This window comes from Amblyomma maculatum, chromosome 3, assembly GCF_055883805.1.
Source record: "Amblyomma maculatum isolate TAMU_Amacu chromosome 3, ASM5588380v1, whole genome shotgun sequence".
In the NCBI taxonomy this organism is placed as follows: domain Eukaryota; kingdom Metazoa; phylum Arthropoda; class Arachnida; order Ixodida; family Ixodidae; genus Amblyomma; species Amblyomma maculatum.
This window is the reverse complement of record NC_139346.1, coordinates 17,134,504-17,157,920: the sequence shown is the minus strand read 5'-3', so window position 1 is coordinate 17,157,920 and position 23,417 is coordinate 17,134,504. Positions and strand designations below refer to the sequence as shown.

Here is a 23,417-nt window from a genome sequence, read left to right as displayed (position 1 = left end):
AATTTCGAGGTTATCATCGTTTGCGTTAATGGTGTTTCAGTGGCGGCTCTGTCGACTGTCTCGTCTTGCTCAGTCGAACGTGTAGGGTCAGACTGTTTATTTTGAGCGGTATGAGAGCGGGTTTCGGGACCGAGAGGACCAGGATTTTCCTCCACATCTCCCGCCCGCTACAAAAGTACACCATTGTGAAAACACTCGTTTACAATGCATACTAAAACCCGTGGGCACGGGAACAGCAGTAAAAAACGATTATCGCTCCTTTTTGCGTACAAGGAAATGCAATTACACACCTGAAGCACGAAGAAAGGCGGTTTGTCAGCAGATGCGTACGCCATGCTGCACCCGTGCCCACTGGAGCGGCTCCGATGCTGCCGGACATTTATAGCTGTCGCTACTGTTGATGTCGACGACCATGGTGATGGCATGAAAACGGGATGCATTTCAGTGATTGGCGGTTCTCCGACGGCTTCCGCCCCTTGTGTAGCGTTTGCACGCTGCCAAAGTTGACAGGCCTCGGTACGAATGTCCCCAATGACGGTGCCGCGCTGGACAACACCGTACGACAGGAACGAAAACAGGACCTGAAGCGCGAAGAAAGGTGGTTTGTCAGCCGATGCATACGCCATGCTGCACCCGTGCCCACACAACATCCGTAAGATGTCACCAACCTGTACGACAAAAAACGAGGAAATTGAGCATTGGTCTCTGGTCGGTGCCGCCAAGTCCACTGAAGTGTCCAGCCGACGGGATGTTGGTTATATGCGTGGTACAGTTGACGGCGCAGCAGCAGCTAGGTGATAGCGGCTCTCCAGGCTTGCTTCGATGTGTTGCAGATTACACGCACTTTCTCGGAAAAGCAACCGCTTCTTCGCTACCGTAACTAAGCTGCCTTATAGCGGGGCATGTGCGTCTCTGCTGATGATGATGCCGGTCCGCCATGAACAACCTGTACGACAAAAACAGGAATTTGAGGATTGGTGTCTGGTCGGTGCTACCAAGTCGACTCCACGGGCGGACTGGTTCTCCAGACATCCGATTTCCTGGAGTTTGATGGTCGTCTGTAGGATTTGCGGGTGGAGGCCAATTGGCGGCGTTCGGAAACGGACGGTAGTGGCGAGGGCTTTGGTATCTTACGTCGTGGAGGTGAGCTACGTAGCGCTCTGGCGTAGCTCATGGCTGGTGCTTGTTCGGGAGCGGCCGTCGGTGTCGGAGTTGCACAAGGAGCCTGCTGAACCTCGTTGTGGACGACGTCAGTGAACATCGCTACCTGGGGCCGTTGCGGCGGTGGAAGCAACCGTTTCAGCTCTTCTAGAACAATCTCGAGAATAAGGCCCCGAAGGCTGTCTCCGCTCGCAGAATTCGCTGCTGCAGCTGTTTTTGCAGGCGCCGGTCGATGTGGCATGTCGTAGTGGCGCATCCGGATGTCTATCGTCTCCTCGATGGTGGCACTTCGCGTTCGAATTCCGCCACGGTTTTTGGCGGATTTCTGACAAGTCCGGGAAAAATCTGCTCTTAAACGCCTTTTATCAAAAATTTCACTTTCTCTTCGTCGGTCATGTGAGGGTAGGCGCGGCGAAAGATGGAGGTTTATTTCTTCAACGCAAGCAAGGACTGGTTCATTGGGAAGTTGAATCCTTGGTCGGAGCAAGGAATACACTTTTTGTTTTCTGAAGACACTGGTGAATCCCTTCAAAAGCTCCTGCTTGAATGTTTCCCATTCGTACCAAATATCCTCCCGATTTTCGAACCAGATTCTCGCAGAACCCTTAAGTGCAAAATACACTTACCTCAACTTTGCAGCGTCGTCCCGAGCGTTGAATCTCACCACGCAATCGTAGAGCTCAAGTCATTCTTCCGCATTTTCATTGGAAAGTTCCTGCAAGAAAAGAGGGGGGGGGGGGGCTAAAGGGGCTGCATGAAAACTAGAGGCTGGGTCTGTTCGGCTGGCTTCATCCTGAGGGGCTTGGGCACGGTGACGGGGTCGAGCACCTTCACCAGATGTCACGTGGTAGTGACAATGCCATAGGCCACAAATGAACAGAAAGGTAGGTGTAGCACTGGAATGAACTTCTCATTGAGCTGATTTGCATCCGCAAAAGAGCTAAGCAATCGGCGGCGGCGATAGCAGCCATCGTGCTCAGTGGTTGTCGATCTACGAATGCTCGTCTCACCCGTCAACGCTCAATTTAAAGTCTGCGAAGAAACATCTGGATAGGGCCGCAAACTGTGACTAGCGTAACCTGGAACATTGCAGAAACACATGCGAGTTGCTGGAATCTTCGAGATGCATCTCGGCGTATCTTGCGCGACAAAGAAAATGATATGAATGGGTCTCGCGATAAAATGTTTAACTAGCAAAAAATATAGGATCGATTTGTCCGCTAGAATCGCAGTGCTAATGCTGCATGCCGGCGGCTATCGAAAAAGGAAAATAAGATTTGAATGGTTCGCGCCAATAGGCTAGGCAGGCCCAACGTCGTTACAAGATCATATGATACATCGTTCTTGTTTTCGGTCGGGAGATACCTGATACTGACAGGGTTAAGCGGAAATTCTTTCTTAAAAGTCGTTTGGAGGGCGTCCCAGAAGAATATTGCAGTCCACACAGTCCCAGCAGTCCAAGAACATGCTAAATGTTATGATTTTTGCATAGTAAATGGGAGACTGCTCAAGGCGCAGAATTTCTCTTGCGAACATGCTATAACCGGCAAAATGCCGCCATGTCGCCTGTTTTGGCTGCAGGAGTAATGCCCATTTAGCTCATCTTACAACTTCTTTACCTCGCCTTGCACTGTATGGTTGTATACGCGATGCGCAAAACGCCGACAACGCCGCCTGTCGCCAAAGCAGCAAAGCATAGGCGGGCTCGGTCGGGCGCTGCTCGCGTCATCGTCTATGCGCGCGCGTCGTGTTTTCGTCGTTGGTCGCGGTTTAACCGATAATGTCCAGGAAGATTGGTTTGGTTTGGTTTGTGGGGTTTAACGTCCCAAAGCGACTAAGGCTATGAGAGACGCCGTAGTGGAGGACTCCGGAAATTTCGGCCACCTGGGGTTCTTTAACGTGCACTGACATCGCACAGTACACGGGCGCCTTGCTTTTCGCCTCCATCGAAAAGCAGCCGCCGAGGACGGGATTCGAGCCCGCGTCCTTGGGAACAGTAGTCGAGCGTCGTAACCACTGCGCCACCCCGGCGGGGCTGTCCAGGAAGAATTACTGCGTAGTTGGTTTTTCGAACACACATAAAACCTTGCCAGGAACACGTTTGTATAAGATTCAGTGATGCTTCACGAGAACAACGAGGGTCGTGAATCGCGGCTATTCGACGCAGAAAGCAAGCAATCGCACCGAATGGCATTTGTTCATGTTAATGTCATTTTTTCGACGAACTGCTACACGACCAAAGCTGATGCCATTTCCAAATTATGGTAACTGATTGATATGCAAATATTGGAGAGCCTTCAATATGTTGTGAAGATGAAGGCGCTGTAAACGAAAGCTGCCTTTAAATTGGCATTCATGCCTTGCATACCTTGTAACCAACTTTTTGATTACAACTATCAATTACGAAGTTAGCTTCTGTGTTGGCGGCATTTGTTTACGAAAGGGTAGGGAAGGTGCACACGTCTGCCCTCGATTGCGAAACGCGTACGAGTTTCAACAACGTACACTTTCCGCAGTAAAGCAAGTGTCAAGAGCAACACGTAAAATAGGCAGTATCTAGTGTACTGTTTGATGGCGATTTTATAGAACCTTCGAGCATCGCCCTACGGCGCAGCCCCGTTGACTCCCGTACGTGTTCGCCAGATCGTTCGCTCGGCGTATTAAGGCCCGTCGAAAAATGCTCGAGCTTAGCCTCATCAAGAAAGAATACCGCAAATTCGTAACGCTTGCTACATCGGATGCCGCGAGTTTACCGTAACGACTGCCCGCGAAGGCGGCCGACGACGACACTCTGGCCGTGTGCTAGGCCCTAGTCGTCGCTAGGCCTAAATGATTTCGCATAAAAGCCGTAGCTGGAAGTGCTTTGGAAATAGTGAATGTTCTATTCATAAAACTGCCTTATTATCAGTTCAATTGTCTCGCAAATTGTCTTACAGTAAACGGAAGGTGTAACTTCGGCGACGCCTGAGCAGCGGAGCTAGAGGACGAAATTGGATGAGCTGCGTCACACCGGCGGCAGCTGCTAAAAGCTGAAATTCGCTTCTATGCCTGTAATCACTTCTTCCAAAATCTAGTTGCATAACAGCGTTCCTCAGCAAAGAAATTTTTTTTAGATTCCTTCCTCAAATTAAGCGCACATTATTTAGGTGGGGAAAGAAATCCGCCGTGTCGGCGACTCGGCGCCGACGGAGCGCGGCAGCGAGCGACCTGTTCCGCCCGCGCTGAGTACGGTGGCGATGGGTTGGCTGGCAGCGATGGGTGCCAGTCTTTTTTTTTTTTCGACGCTATTTGGCATATTTCTTACAGGTGACTAGCAGCAAAGTTATAGGAGCACAGTAGTATTTAATGCAGGTGGCACTTTTGTAGTTTAATTTGGGTGTATCTTCTCACAGTCTCTGGTGTCGACATAACACATTTCCTCGTTGATCGCATTCGGATGAGTACCTCAAACTCATTTGATAACGAATGTCGTTTTCATCGAATGTCATTATATTTTCTCGTGTAGCAGCAAACAAACATCATTTTGAACGAGCGTCATTCGATACAAAAAGGCATTAAATTTGACTTGTGGCAGGGCTGAGTGATAACTATTTTTTCAATGTTTTCTGCTTGTCATTGCACCTTCCGTGAACACTTCTTGTTTAAACTTGGTCGCCTCCGCTGGCCGGGAAGATACAATACGCATTAGATTTCTGAAACACTTAGCCAAACGATCTTTAGCGTGCATTGACATTGCACAGCACACGGATGCATTTTGCATTTCGCCTCAGCCCAAACGCGGGCGGCGCGGTCGACTTCGATCCCGATAACTCGATCCTCCTCAGTAGCCTGAGCCACTGCGGCGAGTTATTGAACAGATATTTGCCAATATGCGTTTTGAAACTTGCCATGCAATTACTTTGAAGACCAGAACCAGTGTTCCTGTTGTCTGGCAAGTTTACGAAAACATAACATGTCGCTGCACTTGCTATTCAGACTAAAGGCTCTAAAGCTTGTTATAAAGCGCCCTGTAATTCTGCAGTTTGGCCCCGAGGGTGACACAAAAGAAATGAAGATGATACTATAATAATAAAATAGAACATAAAATTGAAATATAATATGCTCTTGGCTAACCTGAGATGATGCAGGTTTTCAGATATTGCCTCTGCTGATATCTCACTCCCCCATGAAATTATCTACCCACTCTGCCTTTTTGACGACAGAATACGTGAAATCCGTGCCGTACAGGCAGTGGTAAAGCGCAAGCATGAAAAATCTGAACTCTTATTACAGGAGCCCAATATGTGCTATTTTGCTGATGGTCAGAATGCTGGTTTGCAAGCTCGCTTGCTTTGCCTGCGGTCGCACCGGTACGAAACCGCTCGCAATTTCGATGACGCTGCCTAGTTTACTGTAACAATATATTGCACGTAAACGAAGCAAGCTTGTACCATTAAGCAAAGAAAGAACATTGGTTCATAGGTCAAGAAATTAGTGATTTAGCTTGGCGTTGTAATGAAAGCTGGATACTGAAGATGAGCTCCACTTCGTACGCAACCTTGTTGACGCTCGTCTGCAGCAGACACTTGATGCGTATAGAGGCGATGTAGTTCCAGACGGCCGTGATATCGAACACATGTCCACTGTTATAAAGTGCGATCCCCTTGCGCACACTGTCACCGCGGAAGTGCCCATGAGGCGCGCACAAGCGGCAGATCGCGAGCGTGCACCACGGCCACGCTTGCCACATGAGGCCGGCCTGGGGTTCCGACGGCCGCCGCTACGCGGCTTTCAGTGGCGCCCCTAAAGGCGTTGCGCATGGCGTATAATCTCGTGGAGGGAACAGTGAGTCACATGTATCACTGCTAAGTTTTTCCCTTTCAAATAACTAAGAGAATTCTCCGAAAATCGCTTAAACTTCTTTCAGATAGCCACAGATAGTTTCTAGCGATGTATCCACAGATTAAGGCAAACCTCTTCTCAGTCTCAGCTGAATAACAGCATGTAAAAGACTGCCTTCGCATCTCTAAAGAAAAAAAAAGGAGGTGAACTCACCAAGACCTCCAGCGCGTACTTTCTCAAGAGGCGCCCCACACAAATACTGCAAATACCCTAAGCAACTTTTGCACATTAGGCGGGAACAGTGTAACACTTGCATCACGTACCACGACATGCCGGCCGAGAAAATACTTCGAACTGTGGTACGTCCGAAAGTTGCTAGGTTCAGTGCAACAAATCCTACTGTTTTTTCAAATCTGCCGCTTTATTTCGTCAATAAATGTTCTCAATGAAGCTTATGGCATGAAACTCCATCCACCTTATTTTTTATCCTCCTATACAGTATTGATGCATAAACCAGATGATCCAGCCATTCTGGGGCAAATTAAATCCTATTGTCCTATTTATCCAAAGAATGTTGACTTTATGGAAATGCTGGCGAGAAGGCTTCAAATTGTAATGAGAGAGATTGTACGTGGTCATCGGATCCGTGGTGTTAAAGTTCGCAGTAATGTTACAAACAATAAGTGCCCAGTGTTCTAGATGTATGTGATGCTACACAGGCACTTTTTGCAATGATGCAAGTCGACTCGGAAGCGGCGTTTGGCTGTGTCCCTCACAATACTCTTCCGTCTCTGCTGGAGCATGTCAATGTTGGAAAGATAATTCACAAAGGAGTGAAAATAGCTTACAGTGAATGTACAACACGCATTCTAAACCTAATGTTGGAAACAATTTGGGTCGAAAGGCCTCTGCGCCAAGGGTGACCTCTTTCAATATTCTTTTTTTGCACCTATATTGGATCGTTCTGTTTAAATATTGTTACGAGGCCCACTTCGACGTAGCCGCAACAGTTCGTTGTCAGGAACACATTCGCAGGACCAACAGAGCCTAGCTTCAGCGTCGTCTTAGATCACTCGTCCAGCACTTCCGTCATCGTCCCCGTGACTGCGTACCGTAACAATACCACCCCCCCCCTCGCTGAAGAAGCACAATCCCGTTGCTTAGACTACAAAGGTGAGCGTGAAATATGAGGTTTAAGACGGCCGACATGCACGACTTCTGGATGGCGGTTTGTAGAAAGAGACTTGCGGTGCACAGGCATAATCTAATAGGTAACGTCGGTAAGTTGCCGCAAGACGCGGTAAGGGCCCACGTAGCGGGGCAGAAGCCACTCGCACATGCCTACACGTCGGGCAGGGAGCCAGATGAGTACGAGAGCCAGGAGGGTAGTAGACGTTACCATGATGCTTTTGAGAGCGCTGAGACGCACCAAGCCGGTCTCGAGCAATATGACGGGCGGCATCAGCGCGAGCGATGACATCAAAAACTTAACTGGAGGAGGAATCGTCAAGAGGCGGTAAGGTGTCCAAGGCAAGCAAAGGGTCGCGACAGAAAAGTCGATAGAATGGCTGTATCATGGTGTGAGAAGTTGTAGGCGAATGCTATGAAGGGTAAGGAGACGTCCCAGTCACGATGATGGTTAGAAGCATACATTGACATCATGTCGGTCAGTGCGCGATTAAGGCGCTCAGTAAGACCGTTCGTTTGTGGATGGTAGGTCGTTGTGAAGTTGTGGCGCGTAGCGCAAGATCGGAGAAGGTCACGAACAACTTTAGAAAGGAAGCAGCGACCGCGATCGGTGAGCAGTTGACGATGAGCGCCACGAAGCAAGATGACATCATGCAGAAGAAAGTCTACGACGTCGGAGGCACAGCTGGTGGAGATAGCTCTGGTTCTTGAACCAACATTTTGGTTCATGGCCCCTTTTCCCAAGCATTTCACCCCCAAAGAGCCGAGCACCAGGCCGGGGGAAATCTTGTACCCATTGGAAACCAGTGGGTACCCGGCGGCACTGGGGATCGATCCCCGTACCTCCCGAATGCGAGGCGGATGCTCTACCGCAAGGCCACCGCTTCGGTCTAAAAAGGGCCACATAATGGGCTGTTGCCGCGCAAGGCGGACTTATTGTTGTCCGATGGCGGAACGAATCACTGCCACATCGGCGCAACTATTTGGGCCGTGACCCCTTTTCCCAAGCATTTCACCCCAGAAGAGCCGAGCACCAGGCCGGGGGAAAGCTTGTACCCATTTAAAAACCGGTGGGTAACCGGCGGCACCAGGGATCGAACCCGGTACCTCCCGAATGCGAGGCGGATGCTCTACCACAAGGCCACCGCTTCGGTCATCTTTTCCCAAGCATTTCACCCCAGAAGAGCCGAGCACCAGGCCGGGGGAAAGCTTGTACCCATTTAAAAACCGGTGGGTAACCGGCGGCACCAGGGATCGAACCCGGTACCTCCCGAATGCGAGGCGGATGCTCTACCACAAGGCCACCGAATAGTTGCGCCGATGTGGCAGTGATTCGTTCCGCCATCGGACAACAATAAGTCCGCCTTGCGCGGCAACAGCCCATTATGTGGCCCTTTTTTCTTGAACCAACATGTTTGGTTCATGGCCCCTTTTCCCAAGCATTTCACCCCCAAAGAGCCGAGCACCAGGCCGGGGGAAATCTTGTACCCATTGGAAACCGGTGGGTACCCGGCGGCACTGGGGATCGATCCCCGTACCTCCCGAATGCGAGGCGGATGCTCTACCACAAGGCCACCGCTTCGGTTTTCAGCTCTAACTGAGGATGGCGACATTACCCTAGAGGCAATGAACAATAATTTCAGAGATATCATTACTGAGTGCGCAGTAGAAGTAGGCGGTAGGATAGTTAAAGAGGATACCGGTAAGCTGTCTAAGGAGACGAAATATTTGATTAAGAAACGGCAGAGTATGAAAGCTTCCAATCCAACAGACCAGATCGAATTGGCCGAGATATCAAAGCTAATCAATAAGCGCAAGGTGGCCGATATAAGGAAGTATAACATGAAGAAAATTGAGCGTGCTGTAAAGAACGGGGGAAGCCTTAAAGCGGTAAAGAAGAAATTGGGCATAGGCAAAAACCAGATGTAGGCGATAAGGGACAAGGCGGGCAACGTCATCACTAATATGGACAAGATAGTCAAAGTAGCCGAGGAGTTCTATACAGATCTCTACAGTAGCCAAAGTAGTCAGGACCGTAGTGAGATTGGCGGTAGGGAAAAACAGTCAGACGTTCCACCAGTGACGAAGGACGAGGTCAAGAAAGCACTAGAAACTATGAAAAGGGGGAAATCAGCTGGAGAGGATCAGATAACTACAGATTTGCTAAAGGACGGGGGGGATATCGTGCTAGAAAAACTGGCCACCCTGTATACGCAGTGCCTGGTGTCATCGACGGTACCGGAAGCATGGAAGAATGCAAACATTATCCTCAATCACAAGAAAGGGGACCCTAAGGACCTTAAAAATTACAGACCAATCAGCTTACTGTCTGTTACGTATAAGGTATTTACTAAGGTAATCGCCAATAGAATCAGGACAACCTTAGACTGCAATCAAGCAAAGGATCAAGCAGGGTTTCGGAAACGGTACTCTACTATCGATCATATCCATACCATCAATCAGGTGATAGAAAAATGCTCGGAATATAACCAGCCCTTATACATAGCATTCATTGATTACGAAAAAGCATTTGACTCAGTTGAAACCTCGGCGGTGATGCAGGCATTGCGAAATCAGGGGGTAGACGAGCCGTACGTGAAAGTGCTGGAAGATATATATAGTGGCTGCACAGCAACCATAGTTCTACATAAAGAAAGCAATAAAATTCCCATAAAGAAAGGTGTTAGGCAAGGAGACACAATCTCCCCAGTACTATTCACAGCTTGTTTAGAGGAAGTATTCAGAGATTTGGAATGGGAGCAGTTAGGGATAAGGGTAGATGGAGAATACCTCAGTAATCTGCGATTTGCTGATGACATTGCCTTGCTAAGCAACTCGGGGGATGAACTGCAAATAATGATTGATGACCTAGACAGAAAAAGTAGAATGGTAGGCTTGAAAATCAATATGCAGAAGACTAAGGTAATGTTCAACAGCCTCGGGAAGGAACAGCAGTTTTCATTAGGTAGCGAAATACTGGAAATAGTAGGCGAATATGTCTACTTAGGACAGGTAGTAACCGCAGATCCAGACCATGAAAAGGAAATATCAAGAAGAATAAGATTGGGATGGAGCGCATTTGGCAAGCACTCGCAGATTATGACTAGCAGCTTACCGGTATCGCTCAAGAGGAAAGTGTACAACAGTTGCATCTTGCCTGTACTCACCTATGGGGCTGAAAGGTGGAGGCTAACCAAGAGAGTTCTACTTATAGCATATCAGGTGGCGTAATCGGTCACTACGGCAATTCATTTATTCCCTGAAGTCGGCGTGGGAAATAGCCCAAGCAGGTCTGGACCAACTCGAGAAAAGGGCTCAGTCGAAACTGCGAATGGTTGCAGGGGCTCACTAGGGTGAAGGGACGGTGTCTTCCTGCGCTGACACAGCTCACAGGCGGCGACGCAGCGACGAACAGAGCGGTAAAAGCCAGGTCAGTAGAATCGCCGTCCAACAAAATGTTACGGAGCGCCAAGCCGATGAAAACAAGAGAACAGAGAGAAGCTGTTCGATGACCGTGAGATGACGTTTAATCAATTGTTGGCGGGCCTACCGTGAGCGCTCCTACTCGCGCCACTAACCGCGTTTTCCTCCTTCCTCGTCCGTAACATTACCCGGGGCCACCGAGCGATCGTCCCAATCGTGGATGAGGATGTTTGCCGATGTTGATGAGTCCATGACATGACGATGGCCGTGTCTAGATGGCTGAAGAAGCAAAGGTAAAAGGAAGAAGACAAAGGTTTGCCGGCACGATGATTCGCGATGAAGCTTGGCCCAGGGCGGTTCCGGACCGCAGGTCACCAAGACCCGATGGCGGAGGCCAAGGCACGCACCGGCAATAATCGCATTGGACTAACTGCACCAAGATCCGTATAACTCGTGCTAAGGTCTTTCCAGTTGTGATGTATGGAAGCGAGAGTTGGACTGTGAAGAAGGCTGACCGCCGAAGCATTGACGCGTTTGAATTGTGGTGCTGGCGGAGACTCTTGAGAGTTCCTTGGACTGCCAGAAGATCATATTAGTCGATATTATCGACCATATATCCTGACTGCTCATTGGAGGGTCAAATTCTAAAGTTAAAGCTCAGCTACTTTGTTCATCTGATGAGAAGAGAGGAGTCGCTGGAGAACGATTTGATGTTGGGAAAGGTTGAGGGTCACCGGAGAAGGGGTAGGCAGCGAAAGCGATGGTTAGATGGCCTCCTTGAGGAGCTGCAGATGAAGTAACGTGATGTTAGGAAATGTTAGGAGTCGGACACGACTGAACTGAACTGAACTGCAGCACATCATTAATTCAATCAGCACTAATTATTTAATTGTGCTTAATCATAGAAATGGGTGCGATACATTCAAGTCATATATCGTAGCGAAGTTTATATCGGGTGCAGTTGCACTGAACTTATGTCATTGCACTAAACTAAGGTCTTAAATTCAGATGATTAGTGATTATGATTAAAATTGAACTTTATACTACAATGTCAAGTCATATATCATTCAAATGATCTCGACGCATAGAATCTAAAATCAAACGCGGCTACTTACGTGCTATGAATGCGAAATCAATTCTTCATTAATCTAACTTGATCAAGCATAACCCAAATTAGTCACATTCAATCCAACCTAATCTACATAATTCAATGTGATCATCCTTAATCCCACCTAATCCTTTTTAACTCAACGTAATCAGCTTTAATTAAATATAATTCCGCCATAATTAGCTAAATCCACAGTAATCATCATTCATCCCGCGTGAACTGCCAATATCCCGCTTAAACTATCATAATCCAAATTAATCTGCCGTAATCTAACATTCTCGTGCTTAAACGAACGTAATACGCCCTATCCACCTTATACTAACTTATCATTAATATATCTTAATGCGACCTTAATTGAACTTTCCGCACCTAGTTCTGCTTCATCATCATCATCAGCCTGATTATACCCACTGCAGGGCGAAGGCCTCTCCCCTATTTCTCCACTTAACCCGGTTCTGTGCTAGCTGCATCCACTTGACCCCTGCGAACTTCTTAATCTCATCCGCCCACCTAACTTTCTGCCGCCCCCTGCTACGCTTTCCTTCCCTTGGAATCCAGTTTGTTACCCTCAGCGACCATCGGTTATCCTCTCTTCGCACTACATGTCCTGCCCATGTCCATTTTTTCTTCTTAATTTCTACTAGAATGTCGGTAACTTGAGTTATTTCTCTGACCCACTCTTCACGCTTTCTACCTCTTAATGTTACCCCTACCATTTTTCGTTCCATAGCCCTCTGGGTTGTCTCCAACTTAAGTAGAACTCTCTTGGTTAGCCTCCACGTTTCAGCCCCATAGGTGAGTACAGGCAAGATGCAACTGTTGTATACTTTCCTCTTGAGCGATACCGGTAAGCTGCTAGTCATAATCTGCGAGTGCTTGCCAAATGCGCTCCATCCCAATCGTATTCTTCGTGTTATTTCCTTTTCGTGGTTCGGATCTGCGGTTACTACCTGTCTTAAGTAGACATATTCGCCTACTACTTCCAGTATTTCGCTACCTAATGTAAACTGCTGTTCCTTCCCGAGGCTGTTGAACATTACCTTAGTCTTCTGCATATTGATTTTCAAGCCTACCTTTCTACTTTTCCTGTTTAGGTCATCAATCATTTGCAGTTCATCCCCCGAGTTGCTTAGCAAGGCAATGTCATCAGCAAATCGCAGATTACTGAGGTATTCTCATTCTCCATCTACCCTTATCCCTAACTGCTCCCATTCCAAGTCTCTGAATACTTCCTCTAAACAAGCTGTGAATAGTACTGGGGAGATTGTGTCTCCTTGCCTAACACCTTTCTTTATGGGAATTTTGCTACTTTCTTTATGCAGAACTATGGTTGATCAACCCATAATTAAATTTATCAACCCTCTATCCAACTGAACACGTCATTCCTGTGCACGGCATACGACACCACTCCCTCACAAGCTCTACACAAAGCTTCCATAATTTTTCCGACACGTTTTTCTCTGGTTTGAGGTACGGCTACGGCTTTTCGACCGGACAATATGTATACGCTTCCAGTAATTGAGCACAAATTCATCAGGCATCACTTCAATAGAGAACCCTATGTAATGATTAGCGGCGCCTGCAGCCGCTCCTGGAATAATAGAACCGGCACAGATGGTATGTGGAACCGTGTCTTTTGACCAGTCCAGTGAAACAATTATGAAAAAAAAAATGAACTAAATGCAAACAGTGTCCGCGTCTTGCTTGCCAGCTCTTGCGACGAACAGCTCGTTCCCAAAGTGTTCGCGCCTTAGTATCCTTCGGAAACCTAGCAAGAGAAGAAAGAACCGCACGTAAGCGCCGCAATGCAAGGAGCACATCCAGTTAGGAGCGAGCCTTAACGAATGTGGTTTGTGAATTGTGAATCCCTGTGTCGTTTTTAGACGGTCCGTACAACTGTAAGCCACGCATGAGCCACAACAACCTCCACTTGATGCGCTCAGCGGCACCGGCTTTCTGTCCCCCTCAAGATGGAATTGCGGAGGCTTCACTCGACGGCCGCTGCTTCCACTCCAGCTGTTTTTTTTATAACCTCCTTGGTTCGAAGCGACCGTTGGCGGCTGTGTTTTGATGGAGACGAAACGAGGTGTAGGGAATCTTGCGAAAGGCAGCTTCTGCTTGCGTCTACCCTACGGTTTCTGTACTCTTTCGCAATGCGCTTGTTTCGGCAACGTACACAGCGTGCGTGATATTCATTAATCGCAAATTTGCGTTCAATTAGGTCTTAAGTGCTCTAAGGAAAGTCGATCGTGTCTGAGTCGTTGGCGGCTCGAAAACTATAATTTCAAGCAAAGGTGTAACTTTAACCGAAACCCTAACATTGCCCTCATGGTGTAGTAGCACCATAACTGAAGCTCGGCCCCTGTAACCTTAGTTGCATAGCCAGAAAAAAAGCTCCAGGAGTGTAGTTAGTGCTCGGCTATGTCAGCTTCAAGCAGACGACACACACCCATGTTCGCGCACAACGCCGGATTTCCCTTGAACGGTATCGCGTTAATAATAAAACCGTCAAATGATTTATTTATTTATTTATTACAAGTTCCTGCAGCGCCCGAAGGCATTATTGCAGGGGGGGAGATGACAAGTAATCTTGCTGGGAACGCCAGCAAGATTACTTGTCTGCTAAAGGAGCTATCGCGTCTACTAGCGAGTCGCGAAAGGCGTCTCTCGCATGCGACCAGGGAGCCGCAAAGGCGACTCGCTTTCCCGAATTGGTCTCGTTAGGTTTGTCTTCACTATTCACTAACAACGAGAAAGCAGTTCGAAAGCTAATTTTCGTTGACTTTAGCCGCTGATGATTGGTGACCAGTTTGCGACCAGCTGGAAATTCGGCTGGAAATTCGAGCATCATGCGACTGCCCTGCGACTGGCACTTTTCGACCAATGGGATCATTTGCGACAGTCGCTTTTCAACCAGAATGGTCGCTCAATCTCTATGAGTCACAGGTGTGAAAGGGGCGCCGAAGCATCAGCGCCCCCGAAAGGCGCCTTCTCCTCCATCGAAAAACGGCGACCGCGGCCACGACTCGATCCCGCGTTATTGGCTCATCAGTCGAGCGCCCTAACCGCTGCACCACCACGGCAGGGCAAGAAAAAGGAGGCTGTAGAAATTTTGGCTTGTTGCAGTAATACACATAATTTCTATTCACACGTTTGATTATGAACTGAAGCAAGGGTGAAGGAGAAATTTAGCGGAATAAATTGTTTGAAGGAAAAACGGCTCCTAGGTTTTCAGCATCCATGGTTAGTGAATTAAGTTGGTATATTGCGTGAAAAAGACACCACAGGTGGGTATAAAATCGCATCTCTTCAATTAGCTGCAATGAAAGGTTTGATATGTCAAGCTCATTTTTTTTTTGATAAGGAGTTCATTTAACAGCGCCTAACACCAAGAGAAAAAAGGTTGTCATTACCACGCGTATTAAGCACCAAATGCCTTTTATTCGTCCGCAGTCGCTCTTCCCCCGGAGGAAGAATCTCGCTGGTCTTCGAGAGCAGCCAGGACGGCGAGTCGTCACCCTTCGAGAGGAGCGAGGCCACGCAATGCTTCTGCTGCTACCCGGTGAGACTCTCGGCTGCGGCAAAGCATTGGCGGAGCCGTCGTTGACTACGACCCATAGCTGGCCGTTACGAGTGCTGTGCGTCAGATGCCTGGCGACGACACGTTACCAGCGTTGTGGTTTTAAGAATGTTCAAGTGAATGGAAACAGTGCGTACGCTACCACTGGTTCCTTGTTTGGCGATCCTGTGCCCGCGAAATATGCAGACTCTGCCGGGAGAGGAACTTTTCAGCTCTACCTTCTTTCTAACTAACACGTTACCCGATGGAAAAAAAATTAGTTGGGTTTCAACTCTGGTTAACCTTAGTGTAATTGCGATAACAACGGCGGAAGATTCTCTTGTCGGTTACATTATTAATCTATTACGCCCTATCAGTGTAAGGTGCTACATTTTTGGGGACACTTAAGCTCATCCTTTAACAGTATGACGCGAGAGTGTAAGTTAGCAGTCTTCTTCTCTTCCTCCTCTTCCTCAGCTGTTCAAAGTAAAGCGTGGCTTTCGCCGGGACCACGCGACGGCTCGAAACCTGGCGCAGTATTGCTATGGCAATAAAATCCGATTAGTTAGTTACAGGGACTACTCTAAGAATCTTTCCACACCTGCGCTCGGAGCTGCCAGTTCGCGTGACTTTTATTGCGGAAGCAACACTGCGCTAGTCGCTGAGCCATTTCGCGGATCCCCCGTTGAGCCAATCTACGCATGCGCGAGGAGCGAGTGACGTCACACGGAGCACAGCTGCAGAGCCGCGTCGGAGCCGCCGCCGACTCCTCCGCCGACTCCTCCGCCGCGCGGGTAACTCAGTGGTGCCGCCGCCGCGTCAGCTGCTCATGCGACAGGAGGGAGTGACGTCACGCAGTGCACAGCTGGTGGGCCGGCGCGACCACTGACTCCTTCTCGGCGCGGTGACTCAGAGGTGCTGTAGCAGATGTTGCTTCAGCAATTCCATTCGGGATGGCCATTAGTCAAACCAAAGCCATTTTTTTGTTGTTTTCGTTGTCCTGGCAGTGCCGCCGACGGTCGATGATCGCTGCTTTTTATTGCGGGGGAAGATGCTCTGCTCGACTTGTAATCATTGTCATAAACAACTTTTAAACAAATATGTACTCATTGAGAAGGTGCTGGATGCACGGAACGGCTTTCATTCTAATGAAACCTTGCTGCATAAACTCCACATGTATAGTCTAACGTTCGGCGGAACACCGTCTGGTTAGGGTGGAGCATTATTACAAGACAATAATGAAGGTTGGGTCACTGACCAAGTCAAGAAATGAAAATGACGTTTCGGGTGCCGTACGGGGCCCTTGTTCACGGTAGGACTGTCACGGAAGAAGGGAAAAGCTTATATATGCTTCAGTATGCTCCGCAATGGTTTTCCGTAGATATTATGAAGCGTGCCCTGATTCTTGTTCAGCGTGTTGGCTGTCATCTGGATGATTAGGGATTCTAAGCGTAGTCTTGCCGATGTGTTTCTTTTGGTCGCCAAGATTGCCACTTCATCCCAGCCTATCTCGTGGCCGGTGGACAGCATGTTCTCTGCAATTGCATTTTTTGCTGCGCGCTTCTTCCTTGCATCAGCCCGGGGCTCCTTTATGCGTCGCTAATAGTTTCCAGTTTACCCAATGTAGACGCAGGGGCAGTCGCTACATGGTATCTGGAAAACAACCCCAGGGAACTTGGCACATGGCAATCTGCACTCCGTGTTTTCTGAAGATACGAGAGAGGGTCTCGCTCTTTTGGGGAGCGTAGGAAATCGCAGCGCGTTTCATCTTTCTTGCTGACAGCTGTAGTGCTTCTCGCGTGAGGTTATCTTTTTTCGTCACTTTGCTGACAAAACTTCTGGGTAACTGTTTCGATCAAGATCGTTCTGTATTACCTTCATTTCATCGCCAAAGCTGGATGGGTCGGAAAAGATGTTTTTTGCACGGTTGACCAGTGATGCAAACACTGAACACTTGTGAGCCGTAGGGTGAACCGAATCGAAATTCAGGTATCTTTCCGTATGCGTTGACGCTCATTACGGTTGACGAGTAACGGCATGCTTCATCTTCCAGAGTGAAGTTTATGGATGGGCATTGAGGTGTTCAAGAAAGCTCTGCAGATGCTGCTTGTTTAATTTTAAACAAGCCTGCTGATGACTGCTTTTGTATTTACAAAAGCAGTCATCAACGGATTTTTGGAACACATTTGGACGTGGTGTGAACGAGCCCACGGCTTTCTGTTCAACTGATCCAATTGTGAGGTTGGCAGCCGTGACTAAAATGAACGCCCCCATTGCGGTTCCGAAAATCTGCTTGTATACCATGCCATTGTAGGTTAAATACGTGTTGGTCAAACAGAAATCAGGCAGTTCGCTGATCTCGTTGTATGGAATTCGAGGCTTTACATTATACCTCAGTAGAACCCTTTTTCAATATGGTAGATGATCATAAACCTTGATGGGGAGAGCTCCGAAAAGGAAGAGAACACACTGAGTGCTTCTATCTTCCACTATACCTAACACACACACACACACACACACACACACACACACACACACACACACACACACACACACACACACACACACACACACACACACACACACACACACACACACACACACACACACACACACACACACACACACACACACACACACACACACACACACACACACACACACACACACACACACACACACACACACACACACACACACACACACACACACACACACACACACACACACACACACACACACACACACACACACACACACACACACACACACACACACACACACACACACACACACACACACACACACACACACACACACACACACACACACACACACACACACACACACACACACACAGACACACACACAGACACACACGCACACACACTAATATATATATATATATATATATATATATATTGAAATGGGTTTTACTGAGGGTTCAACGGAATATAGTCCTCTGTAAGCTGCACGGCGAACAGCACAGGAATAGTCTGTCTAGGCACAAACCAGCGAGCTCGAGCAGCGCAGCGGCACTTCGTTGTTCTCTTCCTCGTGTTTCGTGACATCCGCTCTTCGTTCAGTACAATTTCTCCGGGAGCAAAGAGGAGCCACCCTGGCGACCTATGGCGAGGGCAAGACGAGCGGGTCGTAGTAAGTTTTGAGGCGGCTCACGTGCACAGTTTCGCGGCCGCGATGACGCATGTCCGAAGAGGGAGTGAGTGGCTCCACGATATAATTTACAGGGGAGGTTTGGTGAACGATGCGGTAGGGGCCGTGGTATTCAGTTCGAAATTTTGATGACAATCCCGGTGGGGTGCCAGGAACCCAGAGCCAAACGAGGGACCCTGTAGGGAAAACATGTGGCGTCTGATCTTTGTCGTGACGATGCTTTTGGCGGCCTTGAGATTCCGATGTTAAACTGCGGGCCAGCTGGCGACATTCCTCCGCATCCTTTGCAGCGTCAGAAAGTGCAGTCCACTCGGAGGAGTCAGGACGATATGGTAATATAGTGTCCATCGGGGACAAAGCCTCGCGCCCATAAAGGAGGAAGAAAGGGCTAAATCCGGTGGTAGACTGCGTGGCGGTGTTGTAAGCGTACGCCACGAAAGGAAGAACAGCGTCCCAGTTAGTCTGATCGGCGGTAACGTACATCGTGAGCATATTTCCGAGAGTACGATTGAAGCGCTCAGTCAGTCCGTTCGTTTGAGGGTGATAGGCTGATGTATGATGCGACATTCGGCCAGTAGAGCTTCAAAGACATTGGAAAGGAAGACGGCCTCTGTCACTGAGCAGCTCACGAGGCGCGCCGTGGCGAAGGACAAAGTGATGAAGCAAGAACTGGGCAACCTCACGGGCAGTAGCGGCAGGTAGGGCAGCGGTCTCCGCATATCGGGTGAGGTGGTCGATGCCGACGATAATCCAGCGATTCCCAGAGACCGTGCAGGGAAGTGGCCAGTAAAGATCAACGCCAATGCGATCAAAAGGACAGGCCGGGCATGAAAGGGGTTGTAAGGGGCTAGAAGCACGAGGTGTGGATGGCTTGCGGCGCTGACAGGCGATGCAGGAGCGGACGTATTTGCGAATATAACCGTACATGCAGCGCCAATAGTAGCGTTTAGAAATTCTTTGAAACGTCTTGACTACACCAGGATGGGCACACTGAGGGTCGGCATGGAAAGAGGCGCAAATTTCATGTCGTAAATGGCGGGGAATGACGAGAAGCCACCGTCGACCATCAGGCATATAATTGCGGTGGTAGAGAAGACCGTCTCGTAGGGCAAAGTGTGGTGCATGACGGCGTAAAGTCCGAGAAGGCGCAGCGTTAGAAGAAGTAGACACGATGTCGATAAGAGATGCGAGCAACGGATCTTTGCGCTGCTCCGCAGGCATATCAACGATGGTTAGAGACGAGAGGACGGGATCAGCCGCCGAGGAGCAAGCAGGTTCGCTGTATAGGGGAGAACGAGATAGAGGGTCGGCGTCCATGTGCTTACTGGCAGAACGATATACAACGCGAATATCAAATTCCTGAAGGCGGAGGGCCCATCGTGCGAGGCGGCCGGACGGGTCTTTAAGAGAGCACAGCTAACATAACGCGTGGTGGTCCGTGACGACGTCAAACTGGCGACCGTACAGGTAGGGTCTGAATTTCGTTAGTGCCCACACAATTGCTAAACACTCCTTTTCTGTAACTGAGTAGTTGCATTCAGCTTTAGAGAGAACACGACTCGCGTAGGCGACGACGTATTCGTGAAAGCCATTTTTTCGTTGAGCCAAGACAGCTCCGAGGCCAACGCCACTCGCATCGGTATGGACCTCGGTGGGTGCTGTCGGGTCGTAGTGGCGAAGGATTGGTGGCGATGTCAAAGAATGGCGCAATGCGGTGAACGCTTCGTCGCACTCGGCCGACCAGTCACTTAACTCACTGTTTCCCCCGAGTAGCTTCGTCAGGGTTGCAATAATAGAAGCAAAGTTCCGTACGAAGCACCGAAAATACGAGCACAGACCTATGAAGTTTCGAAGTTGCTTGAGTGAGACCGGTTTAGGAAACTCTGTGACTGCGCGCAGCTTGGCCGGATCAGGACGAACACCTTCCTTAGAGACGATGTGACCCAAAATTGTCAACTGCTGGGCACCGAAGTGACACTTCTTAAGATTCAGTTGTGGGCCAGCGTCAAAACTTGCCGCAAGCGCTCTAGGTGCGTAGCGAAGTCAGTGGAAAAGACAACAATGTCGTCCAAGTAGCAGAGGTAGATGTGCCACTTGAACTTCCGCAAGATGTTATTCATCATTCTCTCGAATGTGGCGGGCGTATTGCACAGACCGAAGGACATCACATTAAATTCATAAAGACCATCCGGCGTCACAAATGCGGTCTTCTCTCTGTCACAGGCGGCCATTGGTACTTGCCAGTAACCGGAACGTACATCAAGGGACGAAAAGTACTCGGCACCTTGGAGGCAATCAAGAGCATCGTCTATACGCGGAAGGGGGTAATTGTCCTTGTGCGTAATTTTGTTGAGGCGTCGGTAATCGATACAAAAGCGAAACGAACCATCTTTATTCTTTACTAGCACCACTGGTGAAGACCAGGGGCTTTGAGATGGACGGATCACACCACGTTGTAGCATGTCCTCAACGTGCTCATTTATCACGCGACGCTCTGCCGCTGACACACGATAGGGGCGCTGTCGAAAAAGCGTGTTAGAGCCGGTCGGGATGTGATGCGCGACTGTGGAAGTGCGGCCGAGAGGTGTGTGGGCGGCGTCGAACGCGGAGCGAAACGTCTGTAAATGGGCCACAAGCTGCGTCCGGTAGGTGGAAGGAAGGGCGTCATCGATGGCGGTTCGGAAGAAGTCGTCTGGCAACGAATCAGGCGTCGGATCGGACTGCAGAGCATCGATATAGTTACCACGGTTGGTCTCGGAGGCATCCAGGTCAGAGAGAAGGTGGGCTGGTTCAAAAGAAACGGGAGATTCCCCCCGTAGTAAAGTAATCGGGCGCGGAGACGGATTGTAGATGAGTAGCTTCGTGAAGCCACCGTGAACATCGAGAACAGCAGACGGCAGCGGCAGGTGCTTGCGGTGGATGAAGGATGCAGACGGCGTAAATAGAACACTAACGGCTGACTCGGCAGGACACGAAAGAGGCACAAGGGCACAAGCTTCTGGAGCTACGTCGACATCTTCAGCGATGGTGAGCTTTTGAGGACACACTGAACGGTTGTCGTCGTGCAGTACGTCGCACAGTGCAGAAAGTTCCACTTCAGCTCGGGCGCAATCGATCACGGCGTTATTTTTAGACAAGAAGTTCCATCCAAGGATCAGATCGTGAGAACAAGACGACAAAACTACGAACTCGACACTGTATAAAAGACCTTCAATGACGACATGCGCTGTACATGCTGCTAAAGGTGCAATCCTCTCTTCGCTGGCAGTGCGGAGCGACAAACCGTTAAATGGCGTTGTAACTTTTCGTAATCGTCGGCAAAGTCGCTCATGAATCACAGACACTGCAGCACCTGTATCGACTAGCGCATGTACAGACAGACCATCGATAGAGATTACTATAACGTTCGTGGGCAAAATATGAGGCCTTGAGCTTTTCGCAGAGCACGCAGTTCTCGCCTCATGAACCGCGGAACTTAGTTTCCCTCATCAGCAGGGGATAGCCGCCGGCGCATTGGTGACAGTGACCTGCGACGTGGAGAAGGAGAACGATGGGTCGTGTACGAACGCTGTTCGGCGGCGTATGCAGGCGAAGACGGAGCAGAACGAAGCAGCGGTGGGGAGTACTCCGAAGACGCAGGCTCCGGACGCGCAGCCATGCGGCGACGGCACCGACGGGCCACGTGTCCAGGGCAACCACAGTAGTAACAAATTGGGCTATTGTCCGAAGTGCGCCAGGGGTTGAATAGCGCGGAGTCGCAGGATGAAGCGGAGCCGTTTGAGGAAGCGGTGCATGGCGTAGGACAGGCTGCGCGGGTGGTAACGGCTCAGGCGGAGGCCGCGCAGCCACTTCCGCGTAGGTCAAAGGGGCTGGGACAGAAGGTTGGCTATATTGTAGTGGTGCTCCGACGTATGTTAAGGGAGCGGCAGCGGGAGCGTCAGGAAACGTGGGAAGTGCTTCTGCGACTTGTTCGCGGATGACTTGCTGCAACTTTGGCACCAAAGGAGAGGAAGCGTCAGGACGATGGGGAACGAGGGACAGTTGACGGGCAACTTCTTCTCGAACGAACTGCTTGATTTGTTGCAGCAAGCGGGACTGTTCTGCGTCAGCTGTTAAAACTGCAAGAGGCTCCTGGTGTGAGAGCGAAGAACGAGTGATCTGACGGCGCTTGCGTAATTCCTCAAAGTTTTGGCATGCATTGATTACGTCGACCACGGTTGCTGGGTTTCTGGCCAGAAGCATCTGGCACGCGTCATCGTCGATTCCGTGCAAAATATGACCAATCTTGGCATGTTCTGTCATTGAAGCGTCCACGCGCTTGCACAGCTCTGCAACATCTTCAATATAACTCGTAAAATGTTCGCCGGGTAGCTGTGCACGGCCGCGCAAGCGTTGCTCAGCGCACAGCTAGCGCACTGCAGGCCTGCCGAAGTTATCGGAAGAAGTGGTCTTGAAAGCAGACCACGAGGAGATATCGGCCTCGTGGTTGCGGAACCACAGGTTGGCAACGTCCGTTAGGTATAATATCACCTTATTTAATTTGAGACCGTCGTTCCATTTGTTGTGCGTACTGACCCGCTCATATGAGGACAGCCAATCTTCCACGTCGTGGTCGCCGGTTCCGCTGAAGACAGGAGGCCCCCGTTGGCGCAAAGCTCCAGTGCAGAAGACGGGGGACGAGGAGGCGGTTGGACTAGGAGTGGTAGCATCGATCATGGCTGTTGTCGGTAGTGTGCGGCTGCGAAGCTCCAGGGCGGACAGAAATGGGTTTTACTGAGGGTTCAACGGAGTATAGTCCTCTGTAAGCTGCACGGCGAACAGCACAGAAATACAGTCCGTCTAGGCACAAATCAGGGAGCTCGAGCAGCGCAGCGGCACTTCGTTGTTCTCTTCCTCGTGTTTCGTGACATCCGCTCTCCGTTCAGTACAATATATATATATATATATATATATATATATATATATATATATATATATATATAT

The 23,417-nt window shown here is 49.4% G+C and overlaps 1 protein-coding gene across 4 annotated transcripts in view; it reads left to right on the top strand.

The window, feature by feature from the left end:
- Positions 1-23,417, top strand: part of LOC146194276 (uncharacterized) — a 288,211-nt gene that overhangs the window by 28,991 nt on the left and 235,803 nt on the right. For 2 of the 4 annotated variants that reach the window (XM_084596036.1, XM_084596037.1), the window contains exon 2: positions 15,155-15,263. The exons of the other annotated variants lie outside the window; for them this stretch is intronic. In XM_084596036.1, the coding sequence (XP_084452162.1) occupies positions 15,155-15,263 (109 nt within the window). The remainder of the gene's footprint in view (positions 1-15,154; positions 15,264-23,417) is intronic. 4 annotated transcript variants of the gene reach the window in all.